Source organism: Ammospiza nelsoni, chromosome 4 (assembly GCF_027579445.1).
Source record: "Ammospiza nelsoni isolate bAmmNel1 chromosome 4, bAmmNel1.pri, whole genome shotgun sequence".
NCBI lineage: Eukaryota > Metazoa > Chordata > Aves > Passeriformes > Passerellidae > Ammospiza > Ammospiza nelsoni.
Genome location: NC_080636.1, coordinates 45502655 through 45529326, shown reverse-complemented (window position 1 = coordinate 45529326; position 26672 = coordinate 45502655). Strand labels below are relative to the sequence as shown.

Sequence of the window (26672 nt, the reverse complement as noted above, 5' to 3'; positions counted from 1 at the left end):
TGGAGATGGGTGATATGGCAGGGATTGTCTTACTCCTCACCTTTGTAGCTTCTTTGTGGCATGAGAGAGACCTGGAAAAAGCTGCCCATACTCTTTTTTTAATTCAGTTTATGATCAGCTGTCATCAGAGCTGAATTAAAGGACAGTGGTAAAGACCCAGAAGTACATCACACTGCCACTAGACTAATTTTGCCACATGCTTGCCTTACTTGGGAACAGCTGTGTTAAAGCCTCCAGACTCATCTCTCACCCATGGCATTCACATTCCCTGAACATGATTCTTTCACCCAGGGTTTTTCTCCTGGGAAGCTGAAAGGCAGCGAGAGAGGCCTCAGAGAAAAGAAAAACAATTCTTATCTCATTTGTTTCTCCTGTGCTGTGCTCACCTGGAATGTGTTTGGAGATTGTTTACCCACAGGTGATTGTTTCACTGCATTCTGCTGTGGGTTATTTTCACTCTTTGGCCAATCAGGGCCAAGCTGTGCTGGGACTCTGGAAAGAGTCACGAGTTTTCATCATTATCTTTTTAGCCTTCTGTAAGTATCCTTTCTGTATTATTTAGTATAGTTTAGTGTAGTATTATTTAATGTAACACAGCATAATAAAGTAATAAATTGGCCTTCTGATAAGATGGAGTCAGATGCATCATTCTCTCCCCTCGCTGGGGTTGCCTGCATTTACAATACTCACCAAAACTTGAATCAAACACCCCTTGCCAATACAACTTGTTGTTCCTAATTCTTTCTCTTGTGAGCAGGCTCTCTCTCCCAGGTCCAACAGTGTACAAAACCACTCAGATCCACAAAAGAACTGGAAATTTCCAGATGCTGACTTGTGGCAGCTAGTTGGCCAGATATTAATGTCTTGCCAATGGAAAATATCAGAACCCATGAGAACTGAATAGTAATCTGTGTGGGTGTGTATGTGCTGTGTGTCTTCTAGGGAGGCTGTTGATTAAAGAAATCACTTCTGAGTGTTAAAATGTTAATATTTACATTGCTGCATTACAGGAAATAAATCTGGATTTTTTTGTCATGCATTTTAGCTGTACATCTCAGAGTTTTTGTGAGGAATTTTACTTATTCCCTTCTGACCTTAAGGAGAGTTTGAGGATGGTCTGATAGGATTCTCACAAGAAGTTTGTACTCCTGCTTGTGTTTCTTCTTCAGTTTTCAAGGGAACAATTGGTAGTTAAATGATCTTGGAAGTCTGGCTTTTAATAAAATGGCAGTCAGTTATTATTTTTCTTTCTTTTTTTCCCCTTCATAGAAAGAGGGAAGAGTGCCAATAACTTCACCGTCTCTTATATTAAAACACTAATATTTGCTTAAAAGCATCCTCTCTGTATTCTTACCTCGAGAGATAAGATTTTTAGCTATTTCCTGGGAACATTGCTTCAATTTTGACCATTATGCATATTCTGTGTAATGTCTGTTATTCATTGCTGTGTTCCAGAGAGGTTTTATCAGGGCAGATTACTTAATGTAATCACTAGCTGAAAAGAGAAGACAAACAGGTAACTAAAACCAAAATGTTTTCAGTCATACCTTTCCAATTAAGATGTTGAACAGCTACTTGACTTCTACAATGGTTTGCTAACATTTTTAATAGAGAACTTATCCCATCCTGTGCTTTCTGATCCTCGAGAGGTTTCTGTGGGCTGGTGTGAGGTGGTGCTGCTCTTGCAGACTGTAGCCTTACCCATTTTACTCCTACCATGCTTATGCACAGACAGTGAAGGAATGAGCAGTGTGGGAAGCCTTTTGCATCAGTTTGCTTCAATTTGTCTACAATTAATGTCCAGATCTGCAAATTCTGAGTTAATGACATAGGACTTAGCTTCCCTATCAGATAGACCTAGTACAAGTCCTTCATCTCTGCAACCCAGAAAGATTTATTGGCTTTTTATTTTCATTGCTGCTGTGTAGTTGGCAGTGGAAAATACCTGCTGTACCTGTGAATCTTACTGTGTTGAAATTGGTTGATTTGCACAGGTATAATACATTCTGGTGTCAAAGCACTATCTTGTCAAAGGAGTGCAGATTCTTTCTCTTTTTCCTTCCCTCCTGTTACAATATTTCTGAAAGCTGACAGAGACTCTGTCAAACACTTTCAAGGCAAAAAGGTATAATTTGTTTGGAATGTAGTGAATAACTATGCAGACAAAAATCATGCAGCCACACTGGGAGATTTGCTGGGGAGAGGAAACAACAGCTTGTTCTGTGGGCTCTACTGTGTGTGTGTGTGGCAGTGTGCTTCATTTTGCAGCAGAAATCAGGTAACCAGTGTAGCTATCTAGGACATTAGCTTCAAAGAGTACATCCCAGGCTGTTGGCAGAGCTCCTGGTCAGTTATTAATCTGCAGGAAGTCATTTATTGATGCTCAGGGGGAAGGATGCTCTGAAGTGGCTTTTTTGGAATGCTGGGTGGAAGGCAGGTAAGTGCAGTGCAGCCAGGACAGGCACACCTCAGCTGGGAGATGGGAAACAAAACACACCCAGGAGAGTGACCACAGAAATTCAGGATTGACTGGCTTTTGAAAGAGTTTCCTGGGGGTTTGTCACAGAAGCCTGCAAATTATCATTTCTGTATCCCAGGTCTGTCTACCTGGTCCCAGCATTCCAGATCTCAGCGTCGCAGGACTTCGTGCTCCAGAGATGAGGACCGCAAACCTTCTGAGGTATTTCTGGAATTTAGCTTGCATTTTGTTACATCTCTCTAAGTGCCTGTACACACAATATATCCATCCATCTTTTCTGGTAATGGATCCCTTTTTTCTCATTTACTTTTTTTTATTTTTTAAATTTTTTTCCCTCCCTACATTTTGGTTGGCACATACTTCCCCTCCCTCACCCCTTCTTCCCCTCTCCCCCCTGCCCTGAAGATTAGAGAGTTCAGCTGTTGGCACAGCTCCTGCCAGCACCAGTTTCTATCTGTGAATTTTGTTGTAGTCTGACACCCATTCAGCATAGCTGCAGAGTCTTTCTTGTGCTATTTTAAGCATCAGGGTTTATTTGCAGCTTGATTTGTGAACAGTGGAAATTTACATTAGGTGCATTTATTTCATAGTTTGTACTGGGGCTCTGTGTGTGTGATCTTTGCTAAAGTGCTTGTCAAACTAGAAATCTGCTTCCTGACAGTTCTGTCTCGTCTAGTGCTTTGAAGAAATGCTATCAGGGGAGATAAAAATCTTTGAACTTTCCAGGTTGGATCAGCTGTTAGTAACACACAAAATGTGATCCATTTCTTTGGAAATGTTCTTGCTGAATCTTCCTGGCTTCAGGCAAAATACTACACTGCAGACTTTGTAGAAGCTGCAAAGAAAGGATTAGCTCTGGGGGATGGAATTTCTCATTTATTGCACTTGCCCAGGACATGTATTCTTTACACATTAGTGGGTGGTGTTGAGGAAAAACTGCTTTATTAATCTCCCTAATGACAGTGTACCTAAGTCTCAGAGAAGAGTTTTCACAAGGAGAATGCCATTCAGTGTGAACTGTGCCTAGTACTGGTGGTTTCCAAACTCCTTTGCTTGTTGGCTGTTAAAGACCTTTTGTTTTTTGCCAATGTGGAGATCCCTGGTGAATTTATTCTTGTTAACAATAGATTTGTTTTCCTTAGTTACTTTTCATGCATCTCTTAGAAGTAGCCCCTTATACCTCCTTTTGAGAACCACCTTGTGAAAGGCTATCAAGAAATGATCTGAGATAATTAGGAGTCTTGCTGTTGGGTTTTTTGTGTGCTTCTGCTTTCTCCTCTCCCTTACCTTTTGCTGTCAGAATCTCTGCAGTTTTGTGCTGTTCTCTCCTGTTTTCTCAGTCTGGATGAGCTTCTCTTGTGCTTCCCTTTAGCTCTGCTCCCCAGCCTCTCCCCCCTGCTCTGTCCCTGCTCACTGCTGGCAGCAAAGTGACACGCAGGGACTCCCTGGGTGAAATCCTGGGCTCATTGAACTTGGTGGCAGAATTCCCACTGACTTCAGTGTGGCCAGGGTTTCACCCTTTAGCTTTGAAGTGTTCAGTGCTTCTGAGAGCCAGCACTTCTGTAAGCTCTGCTTTCCTCCAGGCACTCTGATTGCATCAGCAGCCAGAGCAGAAAGAATGGTGTCATGGGGCCACTGGCCTGGGAAAGGAGTTTCTTGGCTGTCAGGTGCTGCATTAGCTTTGCTTCTGAGGGAGCTTTGTGACAAATTTATCCAAGAGCCTGAGTTATTTTGGCTCTGAGATTGAGCAAGGTTTGCGTCCCATTTTATATTTTTAGTCTTCTCTTAATTTGACTTTTGATTGCTTTAAGTCAAATCACTTAAAAGTGCAGAATCCCCTGGCCAGCTGTGCTTGTTTGTTTTGTGAGCCCATTTACTTTGTGGCTTACTTTTCATTTCTTGATTGAAGCCTCACAGGACTCGTAATTTAATTGTTTTAAACATCTCATTATATTTCATTACCAGCATTCACCCTGTTCTTCCTATGGCAATCTTTTTCTTTACTTTTTAATGTTGGCAGTTTTTCCTGAACGTGTCAAGACAAGTGTTAAGAAAAATGTCATGATTTGATGCTATTTTAATGATAAAACCAGAGTAGAAACAGAAACATATGTAGACAGAAGTGGGACAGTATGTGTGTGTTGGGAGGGAGGAGAGGTTTTGAGATGTGGCAAGGCAAATCACACTTGAAAACATTCTCAGAAATGCAATTAGCTATCAGATAGACTAAAATACTTCCCAAAAATCCGGGGTTTTCAGGTGTGTGGATGGTGGGAGTGGCTGCCTTGGTTGCTGTCTGTGCACATCTGGTTCTGCCTCAGCCACACACAGCAGCGAGCTGGGGCTGAGGTGACAGCATGGCCATTGCTCTGGGGCTGGGAGGATGGGTCACTTTGCCCCCTGAGCAGCCTCATAAGGAGTCTAGGAGCACTGCCCTGAAAATCCAGTGTTTTTTCTGCTGTAGCTGCAGTGTGGGGCTCTGTGGATGCTGGTTCTGACCACCACTGACTGAGAAGTCTGCAGAGAGCTCTACCTGTCATCTTCTTGTCCTGGTGGTGCTAATCTTCTTGTCACCTTGCTTTTTAACCCTCTCCTTTGAATGAGGCATGGAGTAGTTAGAAATTAGTGTTGTGGAGGTGAGGAGGGCCTTGCCTTTTGTAGGGAGCAGGGGGTGGGAAGGGCTGGAACTTGTGTCAGCAAGTGCAGGCTTGTAGTTGGGATGCTTGTGATAGCAGCACTTGGCTGAAGCTGCCACAGGAGTGAATCCCTTTTTTATTCCATTCTGTGCCTTGTTGAAGACAGCATGGGCTGCTTATTGGTGGCTGCTAACCCACAGGTTGCCAAACATCCTGCTGGCTTTAGAGCTTGATGCCTTTGCAAAGGAAAATTACAGCTGTGACACAGAGGTGTCTGGAGCTGATTGAATAAATAGCTGTGCTGAATGGGGAGCTGCCTCCAGAATTCCAGTTTGGTTTTATTTTTTATCTTTTGGGTTATTTTTATAAGTACTTGCACAAAGAGTCATCTTCTTAGAATTTCCTCTTGAGGCTGGTCATGGTGGAGTCATGCCTTGATTTCTACCACAGGGAATTTCTAGAATGTCTTGGTATGAGTCAGAGCTCCAATAATTAAAAAAAAAATTCCAAAAAGCCTGGAGCAAAAATGAATCTTTTTTTTTGTGCTGCTTGGAGCTCCTGCAGCTTTTATTGCAGCCAGTATGGAGATGAAAGTGAGTAACACCTTTTAGAGCAAGTGTGCAGTGCAGGAGGAGCTGCAGGACGTGTAGTGCAGTTAGGTGAAATCATGCAGTCAGTATTTGTGCCCTCAGCCACCCCTTTCCCTGCTGTGAAGCCAGTCCCTGTTCTGCAGTGGGCTGGTGGCACAGTGCCCTTGTGTTACCCTGAAGCTGTCAATGCTCAATATCAAATGTCAGTGTCTCTGTTTTTCTCTCTTGGTGCCTCTCTTTGCAGGTGTTCAGAACGGACCTGATCACTGCCATGAAGTTGCATGACTCCTTCCAGCTGAACCCTGATGAGTACTATGTGCTGGCAGATCCCTGGAGGCAGGAGTGGGAAAAGGGAGTTCAGGTGCCTGTTAGCCCAGGGACCATCCCAGAACCAGTAGCCAGGTACCATTTGGAGGAATGGGAATAAATACACACATGTTTGTGCTGCATTGCCTTGACTTCCTGAGCTTGGTTGCACAGGAAGGTCTTGGTTCTCAGAGATGAACCTGGAATCACCTTTTGGAATGGTCAGAGAGGTCAAGAGTCAGGCCTGTTCTGCCCATGTGGAACACAAATGTCAAAGGACTGTTTTTGGCAATGGGATGTGATAAGAGAACATTAAAAATAGCTTCTATTTTTAATCCAGACTTGAGCTCACTTATCATTGCTGGAAGAGCCCTTGGCTGGTGTTCCTTCTGCTTATTTCCAAGCCATAGGTTCTTTTCAAGGAACAGTTGGACAAACCAGGCTTAAGGGCTAGAGAAAACACAGCATTTATTTTGTTTTCATAGGGCTTTTTTTGTGATTTCTTTTATTAACCTAAGAAATTGATTGTGCAACATTTCAACTGTTTTAAAAACCATCCAGATGTTCATGTAACTAAATAATGTGAGATTTTCTAGCTCTTATCCAAAAGCCCCTTATTTTCCTTGCCATGTTTGTTGCACATAGATACTATTTCCTGTTGCAAATTAAACACTGCAGTCCTAAGGGCAGGAGTGTGCTGCAGCCCATTTTATGCTTAGTAGGGATTGGAGAAAATAAGAGCAAGGATTTTTGCCATTTAATCACTCTAGATCTCTTTGAGTCAGTCCAGACTGGCCCTTAAGGCATTACCAAACAACCCACCACTGCTGGTGGGACCACAGCAGCTCAGTCCTTGATACACAGCAAAAAAAAATTGTGATGATGGAGCACTGATTGCTTCTTGAAAGGTCTGTATCTGCCAGCTTTAGCCTTGGATGAAGGCCTCAGGAAAGTTTGTTAGTGTTGATTTTGTTCTGTGCAGCCACCTGCAGGGTGCCCCACTAGGAGGGGCTAACCTGCACATCAGGGAAATCTGTCCATCCTTCTTCTGAAGGATTGGACCTGGAGCTCCAAGGACAAGGTGGCATTTTGCCCTCTGCTCAGCAGTGCAGGAGATGAGAACCCTTTCTCTGCTCCACACTGAGCTGTTCCAGTCCCTGCAGAGACACACACACACACTGTACATGTGCACTCACACTGCCTGCTCCTCTCTGATTCTTCTTTCAGCATCTCCCAAGGCTGTGGGAGGGCCACACACTCCTGAGGAAAAATCTCCCAGGGGATCCCTGCCCTGTGTCTGTCAGGAGGGGCTTTGGTGGCTATAGCAGGCCCAGGTACTCACTTGGGAGAGAGCAATAGAGATGTTGCCCCAAGTTTAAGGTGAGAGGCAGGGAAAGAAGGCTGCACAGGGGTAGGTATTGGCACAGCAGGCACCACTCCTTGTTTTCTACTGTTCACCTGCTGGTCACAGGGGCCCTTTGATGCCTGGGTATTGTTCTCTTTGCTCCCTTACAGAACACTCAGAGAGCCCTGCCCTGGTGCTGCTGGAGTGCAGGAACAGCTCTGAGCCTGAGTTTGGGAGGGAAGAGGGTGGTTCTGTACATGGAATAAGCTGTAGGCAGATCATAGAGCCAAGGCTGTATGGGGAGAACATAGCAGTGAATACAAGGCCGTGACTGGTGAGGGCAGATGAGCAGGAGACAGAAGTGAGGCTGTGTGGAGATTCACTGTGAACATGTGCTCAGAATGACAATTCAGCTCAATGACTTTCAGTCTGTAGTAGGGGTTGCCTTTTTTTTTAACTTCTTTCTAGCAGAAATAAAGCCAGGAAAGGGAGTTGTTTTGAGGTCAGAGTCACTGTGCTTGTTTCTTCTGTGCTACTACTGTGGCAAGGTGCTGCCCAGAGGTTATGGTTTCCACAGAGAGGTGCTCAGGAAGGAATTTATGATAAGATTTGGAGAGAAGTGCCCAGTTTAAAGTACATTGTGAATACACAATAGTCTGTAACATTTGAACACTGTAATATGACCAGAAATAGTTTGGGCAGCGCAGCTAGGCTGGCAAGGCCATTCACATTTGTATTTTTCACAACACCTCAGAAGCTCCAAATTCAGCATTTGGCTCTTGCTCACTATTTCTCTGAAATAAGCTAGAAGAGGGGAAATAAGCTAGAAGCTTGAGGGATATGCAAGACTGAAATTGGTAGAGGATTTACAGAGATCTGTTTGTGCAAATACAGCAGCAGCAGCAGATCAGGGTTTCTGCTGGGAGTTAACACATTGGGGACAGAATAGAGCGGGGTATGGAGGCTGTCCTACTCCTGGTGGGGTTTAGCTGTTCCCAGTGGAGAGTTGTGGCAACACAGGGTGGTGCAATCTCCTCCCTTTTGGCGCCAACACCCCAAAAATTCACCTCCAGTGGTAGTGTAGGAGGCAGGCATTTGACAGTGTGGCCTGTTGCTCCTGGAGGGACCTAGGGTTGTGTTGTGAGGTGGGTTTCATCCAAGCTCAGTGTCAGTGTGTGCTGTTGACTAAGAGAAAGGGCAATGTCCTCTACTGAGATAGCCAGAAATGTTTTTTTTCATTTTTTCCTTGAATGTTCTTACGGTCAGTATTTTAGTTAAAAAAAAAAGTCTTAAACCAGAGTTTAACGTTTGTATATATGGCAGCCAGTATGTAATACAGCATCCCTGCTTTGGCTTTAAAATTTTGAATTTCAGGTAAGAGCAAGCACAGCTGTCCTCTAATATTTAATTTAATTTAAAATTCTGGCAATGAATTGGTTTTCTAGACAACTCCAGATAAACTCTTACCCCAATGAGTTCTGGAAGTGCCTGGAACTGTTTTCCCACCTCAGTGGTGCCAGGTGTTTGCTGGGACAGTTAGGTGGCCGCCGCTGCTGCTTGTTGGTCACTTAGAGCAAAGAATTTGAAATTCTCTAGAGCTGAGCCTCCCAGCACTCCTCACGGCTGCCTGCCTCGTCTGTTTCAGAGTGGTGTCCGAGACAAAAGCCGTCACCTTCACGCGGCCCAGGAAATTCATCGTGTCCTCGGGCGCGGAGCCGCCAGAGCTGGGCTACGTGGACATCCGGACCCTGGCGGACAGCGTGTGCCGCTACGACCTCAACGACGTGGACGTGGCATGGCTGCAGCTGGCCAATGAGGAGTTCAAAGAAATGGGTGAGCACTCAGGGATTTGCTGCCTTTTTGTTTCTTTTTGAAGCTGGAAGCCTTAAGAATAATTTCAGGGGGTACCGGTCGTCTGTTCTTTTGGGTTTGGATTGAAGGTGCTTGAGACAGTAATTTGTGTTTGGACTCAGGTGTTTATTATTTCTTACCAGTAAAGCAGTCTCATTACTGTGAGTTTGGCAGCTTTTCATTAGAAGGTACAAAATGGCCAACAATCTCTTGTTACGAGGTCTTTTAAGACTAAACTAGCCAATTAAGAACTGATACTTAGTTTTTTTTCCTTTTTAGCCTGATAACTGATCTTTGGAAGTATGCAATGCAGACTTTTCTGCCCAATACTACCCAATATGCTGCCCAAACCCATGAAGAAGAAACTTAGGATGACACCCTGTGCCCTCCATCTTGCTTCTATTTACAACATACTAAAAGTCCCAAAATTTAAATTTCTCACTAAGTGATACACTTACACTACTCTCTATAATCTATTTCACACTTTTGTGGATTTTAGTGTGTCTTGAAGTCTAGGAAACATTCTCCATGAATGAGGGTCAAAGTCAGTGCTCCCCTGGGGGTCAGGACACTCCAGAGCAGACAGAGAAATATTCCCAGTGCCCTGGGTTTCCACAGGCAGCAGTAGGAAGCAGTTGATGTATGAGGAGGTAGTAATCATGTGAGCAGAGCTGATGTGATTAAGCCCTAAGATAGATGTTGGTAACTCCGTGTTGTATCTGCTTAGACCTGGTCAGAATCTGGCCACATGTTTTGGTTTTTTTTCTCTACTGCTTTCCATCTCACAAAGTTCCCAGTTTGCCATCCTTGTTCTCCAAGGGAGCATCAGAGAGACCACCTTGGTAGTTTTTCCAGATAGTCCTATTTCATTATTTTAGCTCATGGTGTTCAGTGCAGAGAAGGCAAGACAAGTTGTTTGGCAGCTTTAGAGAATCTCTGCCAGCTGAGTGGCACAAGGAATGGATCAGGGAGGAATTCCTGCACTGATTTATTGGAGGGAGCTCCCAAGCCTCACTGTGACTGTGTGCTGTAGTTCCAAAACATTGTTTGGCAGAGGGAAAATGCTGTGCCAGGTAGAAGAGGTTTGGACATGTTGGTGAACACCTTTGGTTTTTGTTTTGGCCCTGTGGCACTTCCCTGCTTTGGACTGCAATTTAGTCAAACATGTTTTACCTGGCTGTGGCCCATTGCTGGCATGGCTGAAGAACTGGTAAACCACAAAATGACCATTTATAATTCTGTTTCGCATTCTGAACCAACACATGAAAGAAACAGATGATGTCTTGACAAAAGCCAGGCTTTTTTCCAGATCTCACATCAGCCCTGCTCAGGTTTAGTGTTGGGCTTAGAGGGTTTCAGTTTATGGTTCCAGAGTTTAGGTTACCTTTCCAGTTATCTTCAGGAGAACAGCAGCAGTAAGTTCCCTTGGCTTTCCTTGGGGGAAAAATGTCCTTTTAAATGTTTCTTTGGTATCCTTCTATCCAGTCTATCTGTTTTTTTGCCAAAACCAGATGAAGGCTCCTGTAGTGGAGTGTGAGCAGCACAAGAGGGGCAGATTTGTACCTCTGCAGGGAAGCCCCATTCTGCTACACCAGCATAACCTTTAAAGGTACATGCTGCACATGGCACACTGAACAGCTAGAATTTGTTGGATCTCAGGTTTTGGTGTAGTTTTTTGGGGTTTGTTTGCTCTAAATCATTACCCACTCAGTTCTGCTGTATGCAGAGGGAAGGAAATGCTCATGTCAGTACCAGACAGTGTGTTGGGGGTCTTGAAAGATGTACATGGGTGCTTGGTCAGACACTCCACACTGCAGATGCTACAAATGGGCATTTGAAAAGTGAGCTGCTTCCTGATCTGCACCTGGAGCACTTCCTTATGGTCTCCCTGGGGCCATGAGTTCCCTGTGTTTCCTTTGATCCCTGTAGGAGTGCTTCAGGTACTGAGAACATGTAGTGGTTGTTGTAAAAGGATGACTGTGAACATCTGAACAGGAGCTGCAGCTCCTGCTCCCCTTTCTGTGACCCTTGCAAATGCACAGGCCTGTCACTGTCATATTTTCTGAAAAATCCCTTCACCAGGATTTCTTCTCCTGGGAAGTTGAGAAGCCTGAGAGAAAAATGTAAAAAATAATTATCTGATTGCTTCTCCTGTGTTGGGCTGCTTTGGAATGTGGTCTGGACATTGTTTACCAACAGGTGCAAGTTCAATTGCTTTCATGTGAGTTGTTTTTACTTAATGACCAATCACCATCAGCTGTGTCAGACTCTGAGGAGTCAGTCATGAGTTTTATCATTTATTCTTGTTAAGCCTTCTGTCTGTATCCTTTCTCTTTCTTTAGGATAGTTTAGTATAGCATTAATACAATACAATATAATAATCAGCCTTCATGGCTGAGAGCATGGAATCAGATTCATCTCTTCCCTTGTCCTGGGGACCCTAAAAACTCAACACAGGCAGTCAGTCACGTCTCCAAGGGTCACTTACAAAGTGAGAGTAGATAGGATTCAGTTGGAAGCTGGTGTAAAACCTGCCATCATCTGCTTTGCTGGTGCAGCAGTTCTGGGTTGCAGGGCAAAATCCTTTCATCAGCAGGATTTTGGATGTTCCCTCTTGCTGCTTTTCACTGCTCAGTTTGGGTAGCATGGGATGCACTGATGCCTGCTGCAAGGATTTACCTGTCAGCAAGGGAAGCTGGAAGTACTTTTGTGGAGTGTTTGTCTTCTGATCTGGAGGAACTAGAGAGGGTTTTTATTCTTTGTTTTGTAGGATTTTTTGGCTCAGTTTTTCACAGGGAAAGCTGAGAGTTTTCTTGTTAAAACAGCCATCCTGAGGTTGCCATCTCCTCTCTGTACTAGTTTCAGCTAGGACAGAGCTAATTTCTTCTCAGTAGCTGTTACCAGGTGATGTGGTTTGGATTTGTAATGAGAATGGTGTTGATAACACACTGATATTTTGGGGTCTGTTCCTATCCTAAGTCAGGGGCTTTTTTTTCCTTGTTCTTTCCTTTTTTCTTTCATGCTTTGTCAGGGAGCAGGTGAGCAAAAGCAACTGGGAGGGAGCACATCCAGGACAGGTGACCCAAACTGACCAAAGGGATGTTCTCCATGACAGAAGGTCATGCCCAGGATATAAACTGGGGGAGCTGCTTGAGAAGGGAGGCCTTTCAATTTCTAAACACATCTGAACTATAAAATACCACAACATAATGGGTCTGTAACTGTGTGTCATGAATAATTTTCTGATGGATGCTGTTGGAAAAGAGGAAATTTCAGTTTAGATATTGCATTTAGTTATTGTCCTGTATTTTGATGCTGCTTTTATTACAGTTTCTCACTTTTTAAAACAAATTAATTTATTGTTGTAGCCTCTGATGGAGACCTCAGTTGGGATTGCATCTTGTTGGGGTTGGAACTTGTGATAAACCAACAACTGTTGTTAGAAATTGCAGATTCCCTCCAAGTATCATAGCATGTTTTCTCATGTATTTTCTCCCCCTGCTCCATAACTTTTGGTTCAAAATACTTCCAAATCTTTCATCAAAGAGTCAACATCTGGGTGGCAGAACTGGAGCAAAAGCTCTGGTGGTTGGATGGTGCTGTCCCAGAAGGAAAAATGAGAACAAAACTAGGACAAAATCAGTCTTGGAAAGCTTTTCTTAGAATTTGAAAGATTTGGACACTCCACTTTTGTTAGTTTAATACAGTTATAAGACAGCTTTGCCATTTTTTAACAGTTTCCCTGGTTTATGCTGGAACAGGCATGATTGTCTGGAACAGGAATGAAATGTGTCTGCATGGGGATTGGCTCTTCAGAAAGAAGGTGGAGCTGGTTGTGGTGTTGGTTATCACTCTTTTCTTCAAGTATGTGAACAGCTGCTGTGTTTCAGGGATGCTGGAGCTGGATGAGTACACCATGGAAAGGGTGATGGAGGAGTTTGAGCAGCGCTGCTACGATAACATGAGCCACGCCATCGAGACGGAGGAAGGGCTGGGCATCGAGTACGACGAGGACGTCGTCTGTGACGTGTGCCAGTCTCCAGATGGAGAGGATGGCAATGAAATGGTGTTCTGTGACAAATGCAATATCTGTGTGCACCAGGTATGGCAGCAGCACGGTGTCAGATGGTAGCAAACTTTCCTAAAAACGAGCAATCAGTAGGGACACAGGTGGGGTTTATTCCAGAGAGCTGTGCTAAGCAAACACTGCTGTGTGTCACCTTTCTGTGGTAGTTCAGAAATGTTCTTAATGTAAAATATACAGTTTTAGCCTGTTCCCATGGATGCTTCTTACTCTGGCAAGTGCCTTCCCATCAGCCTGTCGTTCTTTCCCAGCTTTAACAAGTTTCTATTGTCATTCAGTGTTTGGAAACATTGCTGGTTGAATATGAGCCAGCAATGTGCCCTGGTGGCCAAGAAGGCCAATGGCATTAGGAATTGTGTGGCCAGCAGGAGCAGGGAGGTGATCCTCCCCCTGTACTCAGTGCTGGTGAGGCCACACCTTGAGTGCTGTGTCCAGTTCTGGCCCCTCAGTTTGGGAAGGATGTTGAGATGCTTTAGTACATCCAAAGGAGGCAATGAGGCTGGTTGGGGGCTTGGAACACAAACCCTGTGAGGAACATTTGAAGGAACTGGGGTTGTTTAGCCTGGAGAAGAGGAGGCTTAGGGGTGACCTTATTGCTCTCTACACCTTCCTGAAGGGAGGCTGTACACAGCTGGGGTTGGTCTCTTCAACCAGGCAGCACTGACAGAACCAGAGGACACAGTCTCAAGCTACATCAGGGAAGGTATAGGTTGGATATCAGGAAAAAACTCTTCACCAAAAAATAAGTACTGGAATGCTCTTCCCATGGTGCTAGAATCACCATATCTGGATATGTTTTAAAAAAGACTGGACATGGCACTTGGTGCTATAGTATAGTTGAAGTGTTAGGGCATAGGTTGGACTTGACGATCTTAGAGGTCTCTTCCAACCTCAGCATTCTGTGATAAAGGACTAGGCCTGTGTACAAGTGACTATCCCACAAGATACACTGAGCAAAGTTGGTTTTTCAGACCTGTAGGGTTTCTCTGACCACATCAAACCTGCAACTTAAGTGCGTTAAAGCCGATGGTAATTGGGATCGAGGGCTCCATAAGGATGTGACCTTTTGAAAAACCTGCCCTTAATTATTTACCAACCTGCACTTTTCCCTGTGAGTAAAAATAACTCGGAGAGATGTGTGAGGCTGTGTGAAAGCATCACTGAGGTGTTTGCTGTGGTCTCTTTGTCCCACAGGCGTGCTATGGGATCCTGAAGGTGCCCGAGGGCAGCTGGCTGTGCCGCACCTGCGCGCTGGGCGTGCGGCCCAAGTGCCTGCTGTGCCCCAAGAAGGGCGGCGCCATGAAGCCCACCCGCAGTGGCACCAAGTGGGTGCACGTCAGCTGTGCTCTCTGGATCCCAGAGGTGGGTGCTGCTTGCTTCTTGGAACCCTGAATGCTGAGAATTGCAGACCCTCTGTGCTGAACCCCAAGAGAAAACTGCTTTTGACCTGAGGCCATGGCGAAGTTTCCAAAATTGAATTGTAAAAATTGTATAACTGGGATTACGGGCGTGTAGTTTGAATAGAAGTGTTTCATGTCACAGGGTGGAAAACTTAAGAGTCTAAGGTTTTAGAATATAGTAATATATATAAAGTGAGATGGAGGTTTGGTCCTTCTTCTTCACCTTCTTCTTCACCTTCTTCTTCATGGGTTTGGGTGGTTTTGTGTAATTGGACAGAAAAGTCCACATTGCGGACTTCGGGTGGTTAGTTTTTGAGTTAAAAGTTAAAATAATTTAGGTGTCATTTCTTAATTGGACAGTTTATCCTTAAAGGCCTTGTAGAGAGAGAGAGATACAGCTGCATTTTTTAGTTTGTTAGAGTGAAGTGCTGTAGAAGTCACAGTTTGTGAGACTGTAATATAGATAAAAACTAATAAACCTCTGAGTGCAAACAGGAAATACTGTCTTGCTCATTTAATCCTGGCCCTGGTAAAAAAAGAAGCAAAGACTCCACAGGTGCTGTTCCTGGGATTCTGGGAGAGGAAAAAACCTCCTTAAAGCATTATTCAACTTCAAAATGAAGCATAAAAGCTTCTTGGTTAGGTAAAAAGTGTGGCAGGGGATGATGCTTCACCTGTAAAGAAACTAATTAAATCTCCTCTGTCAATCAGAATTAGGCCTTGGAAAATGAGGCCTTTGCTGCTGGCAAAGCTCATTTAACAAGGACACCAGATACCGTTTCACTTTGTAAACAGAACATTAAAGGTGAATCAGGAAAGTTTGACTATGAGAACCCACAGGAATTCTGTCAGATTCAAAGTGTTCATCCTGTATGATAATCTTAAATTGGTGGGCTTCACCTTGAAACTGGTTGGTTTGTTCACAAAGTGAGAAACTGTTTTTTTTTTTTTAAAATGAGTTTTAGATCCTGATTAAATGAGGAATTTAGGACACACTAAGTTATATATACAGACAAGGAATATGACTTCTCTAATAAAATTTTTTATTTAGGTAACAGTGTCATAGTCACTCCAATTTTTTGACCATTTTTCTCTTAGGTGAGCATCGGAAGCCCTGAAAAAATGGAACCCATCACAAAAGTTTCCCACATTCCCAGCAGTAGGTGGGCACTGGTGTGCAGCCTTTGTAATGAAAAAGTTGGAGCTTCTATACAGGTAATTTAACCACATAAATATCCACATGTGTTTTGTCAGTTTTTAGTAGATAGGAAATGTGTTTTCTCATTGTTACTGTGGACTTCACTGACCTGATCTCCACCAGAGCATTTTACACTGGGCAGTGTTTCTTGTGCATAGTTATTTTGGGTTGTTAGCTGTAAGGCACCTGTAGACCCTTTACAGCGGAAAACCATTCAATAATCCTTTTAAGAAAAATTTAAAAATCTATAAAGACTGAGAAAACATATTACCAAACCTCAGATTTTTGAAAGAGGAGACACTGGGACAGCAGACAAGATGTTGATCTCCTTTACTTGAGAATAAATGATGAGGGAGTGTGAGGACAGGTGACCCATTTGGGGCAGTGTTGTGCTTGTGTAGGAAAAGACAGTAAAAGGTAGCTCAGCATTCTGGTGATGCTCCTCATCCTCAGAGCACTTCCAGCAGCAAAACAATCCTCAGGAAGCTCCCAGAGACAGAGAGGGATGGTACTACAGCCTCATAAGGAGGCTGAAGTAGAGCTTTTGCTTCTGGGGCTAGCCTGGTGGTCAGACCAGCATTAGGACACAAAAATGGCTCAAGTCCTACACTGTTTGAAATGAGTTTATCCCCATTTCCCTTTTCTCCTCTGCCCCATATTATTTGATTGAAGCTGCCAGGAAGAGCTGTAAATCAGCAACACAGCAGCAGTTCCAGTGAAACCTATCACAGGCCACTTCCATGTGAGGAATGTATGAACTAGTAAGTGTTAACTAGAGAAAATAAATCTGTCCACAGCATATAAGTTTGCAACCATAATCCCTCCTTGCAGAGCCATCCCCTTCCTCTTGGCTGCTGTTAGGTAGCTGAAGCTGTTTTTGTCTGTTCTCCAGGCCACCTTCTGATATGTGCGCAACAATTAGGAAAAGTGGCAGCTGGAAGTGTGTCAGGCTGGTCAGGGAGCAGCTGCAGTAAGCTGGGAAAAGCAAGATTGCTTATTCCCCCAGGTTCAGCAGATTTCCTCCCAGTGAGACAGGCTTTCCTCTCTTCTCCCAACAAAACATGAGCTGCAGTAATTTAGCCAATTATGGCTAAAGTACTTCTCTCTACTGCCCAGTGTTCCAGTTGGGATGCTCCTGGCCTGTGTTAGTAGGAGAGGAAAGGGCAAAAGATGCTTTGGTATTTTTAAATTCCTTTTATATGTTGCTTTTATTAAAGACTGCTCATTTGAAACCTGTGCAGTTTAAACCCTGCCATACCTTTATAAGCCATCTGGCTGCTGAGCAGGAAAACCCAGAGGGGAGAGAGATTTGGCTACTTTACAAAGCACTGTGCAAACATCCCAGTGCACTGTATTGCTCTTTCAGGGTCGGTGGCTTGGGTTAAACATAGTTTTGTTTCCTAGTTAGGAACACTAATGCTCATTTCCACTTCAAATCCTGTTCACCAGAGGTGTGAGTGGCTCCAAACACACATGTATGTGTGTTTGTGTATACATACATATTTATATGTATTTAAACCTTTCAGCTGGCGGCTGGTGGTATGTATGATAGAATTTTGCAAAAGGAAATGAGATATAATGGAAATGAAGTGCTAAATCAGCTGAACTAGTGCCCATCACTCTATGATGGCTGAATTCACTGAGTAGGAAGAAAAATGACAACATTTGAATTTTCTGTTCTTCTCCTCTCCAAGGTGAAGTGAAGGCTGTGAAATGAAGTAATGGTTGACAGTGATTTAATATTTGACATTATAAAATTGGGATAATGGGGAAAAAATTCCCTTTGGTTGAGGCCTTTTGGATAGCATGGATCCAGGTGCTGGGAAAGACTTTTAATTAAAACTCTCAGACTGGCCTGGAGCCACCACAATGTTTTTTCCTCCCCCTGGTGCTGGCACATTCCAAAGGCGAACACTGTACTTCAGTAACGGTGTGCTGTGCACAAGTGGCTCTGGTGTCACTGGGAATGTTCCTCTTGTGGCTTTTTGTGCATAGAATAGTGTGCTGGGGCTGGAAGGGGGTTAAACACTCCTGTCCCTCTGGGCCACTTGATCGTTGGCTGGCCTGAAGGCACTAAGTCATAACCCCAATTAAAGGGAGCAGGGAAGCACGTGCAGCTAGAAGCAGGGCGTGGTGACAAGGTTCTTCCAAAGCAGCCCCAACTTCTCCAACAGTTCTAGGCAGTGTGGCTTCTTAACTTTTATATTTAATTGGTTAATTGTAATTCATGTTCTCTAGTGTTCAGTGAAGAACTGCAGAACAGCCTTTCACGTCACGTGCGCCTTCGACCACGGCTTGGAGATGAAGACCATCCTGGCAGAGAACGACGAGGTGAAGTTCAAGTCCTACTGTCCCAAGCACAGCTCCACCAAGAAAGGGGATGCTGAGACTTTGAGTGAAAGCCCAGCTCAGGAGAACAGGAATGGGATTCAGGACACCTCCCTTCCTGCCCACATGGACCCTTTCCACAGCATGGATCAAAACCAGGAGGAGGCCCACAGGGTCAGCCTCCGCAAGCAGAAGCTCCAGCAGCTGGAGGACGAGTTCTACACCTTCGTCGAGTCTTTGGAAGTGGCCAAAGTGCTGCGGCTGCCTGAGGAGCCCGTGGAATTCCTTTACCAGTACTGGAAACTGAAGAGGAAATCCAATTTCAATAAGCCTTTGATTACCCCAAAGAAGGATGAGGAGGACAATCTGGCTAAACGGGAGCAGGATGTTCTGTTCAGGAGGCTGCAGCTCTTCACACACCTCCGGCAGGACCTGGAGCGGGTAAGCCCCGGCGCTGCCTGTGCTGGCCACACTTAGCTGAGTTCCCACACTGTGCCCAGCCTGAGTGCAGCTCAGCTCAGAGCTGTGCTGTCAGGCAAGGCCATTAACACTAAATTTCTCCAGAGCACAGCAATTGCCCTTTGCACACAGAGGTCAGTCACGGGGCCAGCGGGTCTTGGCGTGTAGCATTCAATCACCTGCAACTGCACTGTCGTGTTTTCGCTCGTGCCTTTTTACTGATTAACTCTGACTGTACTGCACTCCCAGCTGAAGCATTTTCAGCCTTTAAGGGCTTTCCATGCTCCTTTCACCCAGTGAAAAGGATGATGGACCTTACCTTGTTTTGCAGCAGATCTGTTTTTCTTTGGCATACCAGAGTAGGATGATCAGTGTAGGTGTGGGAGGTAAATGATGTTTGATTTATTTAGGTTTTGAATGTTTGAAGAACAGTTCAGTAAGATCAGTTTGGTGTTTCAATAAGTACATCTGATCCTGGATTCCTTTCTTTTTGGGGTAATTTAAGAGCTCTTAGAGCCAGAAAGAACACTGAAATTAGTTTTTCACGTCCCTGCAGCACGTGGCTCATGTGGGCCATGGACTAAAGCTGGCTCAGGAGGTCCTACCTCAGTAACCTGTAGGTGAACCAGAGCCTCTCTTTCATAATACTGTCTAATCTTTAAATCAGGACAGCAGGTTCTCATGGATGTACTGCATCCTTTGTAAGGGATCTTGATGCCTAATTACTCTTACAATGAATTGCTGTAGTTCTTGATTTTTCTCCTGGTTTCAACTCCAGCCCAAGGACCTTCTGTAGCTGTTCAGATGGTCCAGATCCCAGCTGTTATCTGGGATCTTTTGTTCCTGCTCCCTGTGCTCAGGCTTTCTTGTCATCTTCTCTTTGATCAGCTAAATAATTAGAGTTTGTAACTATGTTCTCTGGATCTTAAATTATTGTGTGTGAGTCCTTTAATTTCTAAATATAATGTTAAAACAGGATACGTGATTTTAGTAATATTTTAATGTTTTATTACTCTGTTCCCACTGATTGTTCAAGATAATTTGGATTTTAAAAAAGGGACCTTTACAAAAACAAACACACTTGTTACATTTCTCCAGATCAGGCCACAGGGTTGTAATTCATAGGGCACCACCTTGCACCACTGAGAGAGGAGCCTTAGAATCATCCACCTGTGCTTCTCAGTCATTCCCTCACCTGGGAAGTATTAAATACTGAGTACATTCTAGGATTTCCAACATTTCCCTAGTTTTCATGTGTATGTGACTCAGGTGTTGGTAGAAGTTTCTTCTGTGCTGTGGTTCTCCAAATCTGATGGGATAATCTGTCAATTAAATTGCCTGTCAATTCAACAGATAATTTGTCAGTTAAACAGACTCGTTCTCTAAGAATTGTGTTGAAGGCAGTTAAATTTAAATTGTTTAAATTCAAATGGTTTAAATTTTAATTGTACACCATTTATTTAAAAGGTGTGTAGTACTCCAGCTGAATTAATTCAAAACACAGGTAGGGCAATATCCTGGGAATACAATTCCTGTAAAACCCACGCCCTTGCTGTCTTCCAGGTGCGTAACCTCACTTACATGGTGACACGGAGAGAAAAAATCAAGAGATCTGTTTGCAAAGTTCAGGAACAGATATTCAACAGCTACACAAAGCAGTTGGAACAAGAAAGAGTTTCAGGTATGCCTCAGTGTTCCCTTCCTTGTGTCAGAGCACAGGGACAAGGTTTGCTTACAGGCTGTGAAGGACAAGCAGGGCCTCATTTGTTCTCATTTCATTCCCCAGAAAGATGAATACCTTCAAAATTCCTGCAGTGGCCAGATTATCCTTGAACTATTGAGTAACTAATAAACCATATTTGAGATAGCATCAGGGAGATCCACTTGCTGTTTACTTTTTGCCTCTGTCTCTGAGGACAGAGGAGTGTTAGGACTTGTGTTTGCTACAAGTGTAATTAGGACCAGGTACAGGAAGATAAAACCATGACATAGCCATAGAGCTGTGACCTAAAAGTACAGGACAGGCAGCCAAATACCCATTTCTGATGTGAACACGTCAGGCATGAGGAGCAGAGTTAAAATAGGTACACTTCAAACTGGTGTTTATCTCCACAGCTGTGGGATTGCTTGACTTGAACTTATTTTCCTTCCATGCAGGTGTGCCTTCCTCCTTCTCCTCCATGGAAAGCACGGTGCTGTTCAACAGCCCGTCGCTGGGCCCCGACGCGCCCAAGATCGAGGACCTGAAGTGGCATTCTGCGTTCTTCAGGAAGCAGATGGGCACTTCTCTGGCCCACTCCTTGAAGAAACCCCACAAGAGGGACAGGGTAAGAGACAGGTCTGGGAATGACAGCAAATCCCTGCTGGCACAGCCCAGCCCTAGGGAAGGAGGTGCAGCTCCAGGCAGCTTTTTCAGTTTTGACAAGCCTTTGGCCGAGACGCGGGTCGGGTCAGCACAGCAGAAGAACGGCGTGGTTCTAGCGGACCACAGGAAGAGAAGGGACAACCGCCCACAGTGCGAGGGGGCCAAGGCAGAGCTGAAGGAAAAGACTCCTAAACACAACCACAAACCCCTGAGACCCACGGAACTCTCTCAGAGGCAACTGGAAAACAAAAGGGCTGTCAACCACTCGGGTGGGAGGTCAGCAGCGCCTGGCACTCGGAGGGATATAGTGCCTAAATGTAACGGGGGTCTGGTCAAAGTGAACTCCAATCAGACAGTAGTTAAAGTGCCTACCACGCCCACGAGCCCGGGGAAAAACTGGGGCGGATTCCGAATTCCAAAGAAGGGGGAGAGGCAGCAGCAGGGGGAGAGCCTGGAGGAGGCCTGCCGCCAGAACTCGGGCTACCCCTACCTGGGCAGCGTGGGCAGAGTTGCAGCCAAGGAGAGGACAAAGAGCAAGTTAAAGCCTGACAGCGAGAACGATGGCTACGTCCCCGACGCCGAAATGAGCGACTCGGAGCCCGAAGTGGCTGAGAAGAAGTGCAGGCAGCAGAGGCTCAGCCCCAGCAGCAGCATGGGCAGGAGAACGGACATCATTCGCAGGAGCATCCTGGCCACCTGACTGCACACAGGGTGGGGACACCAGAGTCACACTGCCTGCAAGCCAACTCCACCTTACCCATCGGTGGGAGAGAGGAGCATCCTTAGAGCTACAGACTGACAGAATGGAAGCCCATTTTTCCTGAGTTGTATAAGTATGTTTACATGCACTTAAAGCTGTTTTAAGCTCTTTGATTTTGTTTTGTGTTTTTGTTTTGTTTTTTTTTCCTCTCTCTGCCCCATCCACACCCCCTCACCCTTCCCATTTCTGTGAGAAGGTTGAATCTCCCTAATTTGCAACTTTCTTGAGTAAGCAGAAGAGTGACATTGCTACTAAAACAGGAGTTGGGATGCACACAACTCACAAAAATCTTTTACAAGGGGCTGGGGGAGGGCAGGAGGAATCAGGCTGCATTCATCCCTTCTAGCTAAAAGGCACTGAAAATCTTACTCCCTCCCCCTGACTTCTGGAAAAGCACAAGCTCGTAATTTAACTCATGCGTATTGAATGGAAGATGGTTGTTAGACCATCCTGCACTGCACTGGTAAGTCCCATGACAAATGCTCCCCATCCCTGGGCAGGGGCTGCTCTCTCTCCTCTTTGCAGAATGTGTTCTGTTGTGTTCAGTTGGAGCACGGGTGGCAGCTCAAACCCCTCCCTATGCTCCAGAGTTTACATGTCAATGATGACCAGGCACAGCCAGTTGTTGCACTGTAGGAGGAAGAGGAGGAGGAAGGGACAGGGCAGGGCTTGAGATGGGGACTGACACAAAGGATGTTCCCAAATGGCTCAGTTCTGAGCAAGGGGCAGGTCTGGGGGTTCCAGCACTCCATGGAATAACCTGTCACCCATGGTCAGGCATCTGCCATAGGGAGTGTGATGACAGTTCCTGACAGAAGTTTTCTACGGCACTAGGCAGGAGGATTTCCCAAAGGCCACCACAGATGCACTAATGATATGTACTGGGAGAGTCAGGCTTATGACACTAAAAGGTTGCTTTAAATGGACACAAATATATATTTTTAAATAGAATAAAACTCAAAGGCAATACATTGTGATTAGCTCTTTACAGTCAAGCAAAGAACAAACTATTTCATTCTATGATGGATTAGATTTGATGGAAAAGGGAACTTGTATTCTGACTGTGTACTTTTTTAATAATTGCAAGTGGCAATAATGAGTAAGCTGTGAGCAATAACATGAACAGGTTGTGAGGATACTGTTGTTTTGTACTGAGTGCACACACTGCAGTGGAGCATTAAGAGCCTGTCCATTCTGGAATTTTTCATAGATGTAGGAGAGGTATGTACTGGTGAAAAAGCAGCAGCAGCAATGTGTTAAAGAGAGGCATAAAGAACCTCCTTCTCCTCCCCTTTCCCACTCCCAGCCTGCTGTTATGGCATCCACTCACCATGGAATGCCTGACCCTTGCCTCCCCAGGAGGGAGCACTGACAACACAGAATTCCTCTGCCATAGGACTGAGGATTCAATTAAAAAGTAAAAAAGGCTTAACACCCTATCTTGCTATGCAAGTTAATGTTATCGATTAAATATTTCACCAGAATGCATCCCTCTTTTAAAACTCTGAAGTCTTAACCTTTTGAGCAAGGGGAATTTTATGTAAGATAATACACTTTCAAAATCCTGTTGCTGGTCCCAAGTCCCAAGAATAAGGACATGATTTACAGAGGTGAAAGTCAGGCAGGGCACTGGTGACTGAGGTTACATAGCCATGTCTTCAAAGTATGAACAGCAGACAGAGAAAAGGTAAAAGCCAGTAAGTTCTACTCAACATCCAGCAACATTCTCCAGACAGGCACTGGTATTTTCTGTAAGAAAGAAGCTCATGACCACACAGGAATTGTCAAGCCATAGATGGAATAGCCTAAATTTGGATTCTGAGTAAACCTTTAACCTCACCCCCTTGGACAGAGGTACCTTGTTAATTTGCACTATATGATGATACTTGTGTTGTGCAGAGTGAATGCCTTAGCTGCTGTGTCCCCTGGCACTGAGGGCAGGAAGCTTTGGGAGGTTTCCAGTGGAGCTGACCCCAAACCAAAAAGGCTGCGGTACGAGCAGCTCTGTAGGTTCCTTTTGTCCCTGTGCTTAGCCCTCAGCAGGAGGTGCTGCAGGTACTGCAGTGACAAACCCACCCCTGTGTTTTACTGGGATTTGCTGGATTTCTGTTTCCAAGTGTGACCTTTCCTTGTGCTGACTGACCAAGAGATCTTTGATATGATCCGTGTGTTCTGTCCAACCGTAGGCTAGCTGAACGTCTGTAGAGTTGCCTGGAATGCCATTTGTTAGGTTATAAACTCACACAGATCTAAATGAAGGGTTCATGTTGTGTACAAATCTTGATTTCAGAAGTTTGAGACAATTGTGATGACATTTGTAAAACTTGTACAGATTTTTCACTATGTGCCTAGCTTTGGTGTCCATTCAGCTGAAATTAATTTAAAAAAAGGTGCATGAAGAGAAACAGAAATAAAAAAATATATGTAGAGATGACTATTTTATATTACATGGCCCAATCCTGTATTTATTTTCTCCCTTTTTTGAAGTATTTCTAAAGACCTAGTTGAAACAGCTGTATTTTTTGTTAAAATATTCAGTAGAATTGTGCCTTTTGTCTGTATGTGAATAAATGCTGTACATTTTTGCAGTATCCTTGGCAGCAGTGGTTTAGACCTCCCTGTATTTGTATTTGGGTTCTTACAAAAACACTTCACTGCAATGGTCTGAACAGCTTTCATGGATTAGTACAGGTATCACATTGCAGCTGCAAGATTTTGTAAATCTTTAAGGTTTTAAAGGTTTCTTTGTTACTGACAGTTGTGCCCATCCCATCAGCAGCACACTGAGTGGTTTTCCCCTTGGCATCCTCACAGAGATGCTGCTTACCTCAAATGATTTACATTTGTAGACAGAGGATGTCCTTGCACAGTCCATGATCTCTGTACTTGTTCCACTGGAAAAGGAACCTGAGGTTTGAACCTGTGGATCTTGGGGATAATCAGGCTGAAAGTTCATCCACACTCTGAACTGGCTGGGGTCATGCATTACTGAGGGAACATTTTCTTGTACAGCAGGATTTCCAGATGAGGATTGCTTTAAATTCCAGGTGCAGAAACATGGAATGGACTTGGTGCTGAGCAAGAAAAGGCTGTGAAAGGACACCCTGAGCAATCCATCTTGAAAAAAACAGATCTCCCAATTTAGGAGCAGCTTCCTCTAGCCACCTCAGGGAAATAAAGGAGGTGTTGGGTGTGTGATCAGCTCCATGTCACCACATTCCTCTCTGTGACCAGGACAGAAATCTTTTCCTTTGCTGTGTCATCTGCTGGAATTGCTCTGCTGCCCCTGGCTTTGTGTCACCCCTACAGTTCCTGTTCTGGCAAACAGCCACCAGGCAGGAGCTGCACCCCAAGGTGAAATGAATATTCCCATAATTAACATGGAAGCCTGCAGGTGCCCTTCTGGGCCTCCAGGAACAAATACCCAAATCCTGAGGAGTGCCTGCCCCTTCCAGCCGGGTTTCACTTGACAGCCAGAGCCTGCCTTTGAGCAGTGAAGGGGATTAATGGCTCACACAAAATCTTCCAGGTGGCCTGTCATCATCTCAGCTGTGCATTATGCAAATGGAAACAAGGTGCCTGCCACTTGCCTGCCTCTGTATCACTCTGCTGATTGATGAAAACCTCACCCAAACAGACACTTGGAGTGTCTGAAAAATGTATCTGTGTTCTTTTGGAGAATCTTCCACATCTTTTAACCAAAATTGAGATTTAGAGATTGCAGTGGATACAGGCATCTATCAAGAAGAAAGAGCAACCACTCTAGGAACTAGTGGCATTCCCTGCAGCAAGCAGGAATTGTTTCTGAGGGTGGATCTATCTTGCAGGCTCTACCTGAACAGCCAAGATTTCAGGAGGCAGCACAAAGTCTTGTTTCCACAGGGGAGATCAGCTCAACTCTGTCCTCTGAAATGCAAACATGGTGAAGGTCCACTGCCATGGACACAAATGAGACATTTCCATCAAGTACTACCCAGCAGCTGAATGAGAGGTCAGAAACCAGAACTGCACTCTTCACATTGAAGTGGAAGGACAAGCAATTATGTCAGTCAAGGCCAAGATGTGAGCACTTCAAAATCAGTGCAACACCTATCAAATGCTTGTACTATATGCTAAAAGAGAAAATGGACTTTGGCTGTAATTGTATAATGATAGCTATGACCTGTCTCAACTATCAAAAATCCCCATGTACAAGAGGATTCCCACATCTTGGCATCTGTACAGCTGAAACCCACTATTGCAAAGGGCATAAGGGCTAGGTGACTTCACCCTGGTGCAAATTGAAGTAAGAGAATGGAATTTCCCAGATACGTCCAAACCAAGGGAGCAGACCAACAGAAAAGCAAGGAATTGTAAAAGAATTATGAAATTAATAGTACATTAAGAAGAAAAAGCACAACTGTAGGAAGATGACAGAGCTTAGGAATGAGCCGAGTAGCCACAGCAGCATTTTCATTATCACCTGCACCTTAGGGCAATCAAACCAAACCAAACTGAATTCTTTACACTGGAAGGCAACAGAGGCATCGTGCAGCTCAAACACTGGACCAACCAAAGAGCAACTCTGGCACTCAAATACTGACCAACCAGAGAGCAACTCTGGCACTCATGCTGTAATGAGTCTAATTATAATTCACAAAGGATCTTCAAACTGTTCCCAAGTTACCTGCACTATACAGAACAATTAAAAAGATACTGACTGCACATGAGCAAAGCCAAGATGAATTTCAGCAGAAGTGTTATGTACTCCCTGTACACAATCTTGTCACAGTTGGAGCTACGGGATTTTAGACCAAAAACCCTGAATGTGCCACAGCACTGTGCCAGCTTTTTTCATTTGCTACATTAAAGGACTTGAATGACAACATTTT

The 26672-nt window shown here is 44.5% G+C and overlaps 1 protein-coding gene across 7 annotated transcripts in view; it reads left to right on the top strand.

Moving 5' to 3' along the window:
* JADE1 (jade family PHD finger 1) overlaps positions 1-26668 on the top strand; it is a 79801-nt gene extending 53133 nt beyond the window's left edge. For 5 of the 7 annotated variants that reach the window (XM_059470626.1, XM_059470623.1, XM_059470627.1 and 2 more), the window contains exons 3-11: positions 2598-2680; positions 5950-6107; positions 9002-9189; positions 13098-13309; positions 14486-14653; positions 15790-15906; positions 18128-18658; positions 20240-20357; positions 20834-24392. In XM_059470626.1, the coding sequence (XP_059326609.1) occupies positions 2598-2680; positions 5950-6107; positions 9002-9189; positions 13098-13309; positions 14486-14653; positions 15790-15906; positions 18128-18658; positions 20240-20357; positions 20834-21741 (2483 nt within the window). In that variant the 3' untranslated portion in view covers positions 21742-24392. Of the gene's footprint in view, positions 1-2597; positions 2681-5949; positions 6108-9001; positions 9190-13097; positions 13310-14485; positions 14654-15789; positions 15907-18127; positions 18659-20239; positions 20358-20833; positions 24393-24848 lie in introns of those variants that run through there. The other 2 variants (XR_009418310.1, XM_059470628.1) reach the window with 2 other exon arrangements.
* The last annotated feature ends 4 nt before the right edge of the window (positions 26669-26672 follow it).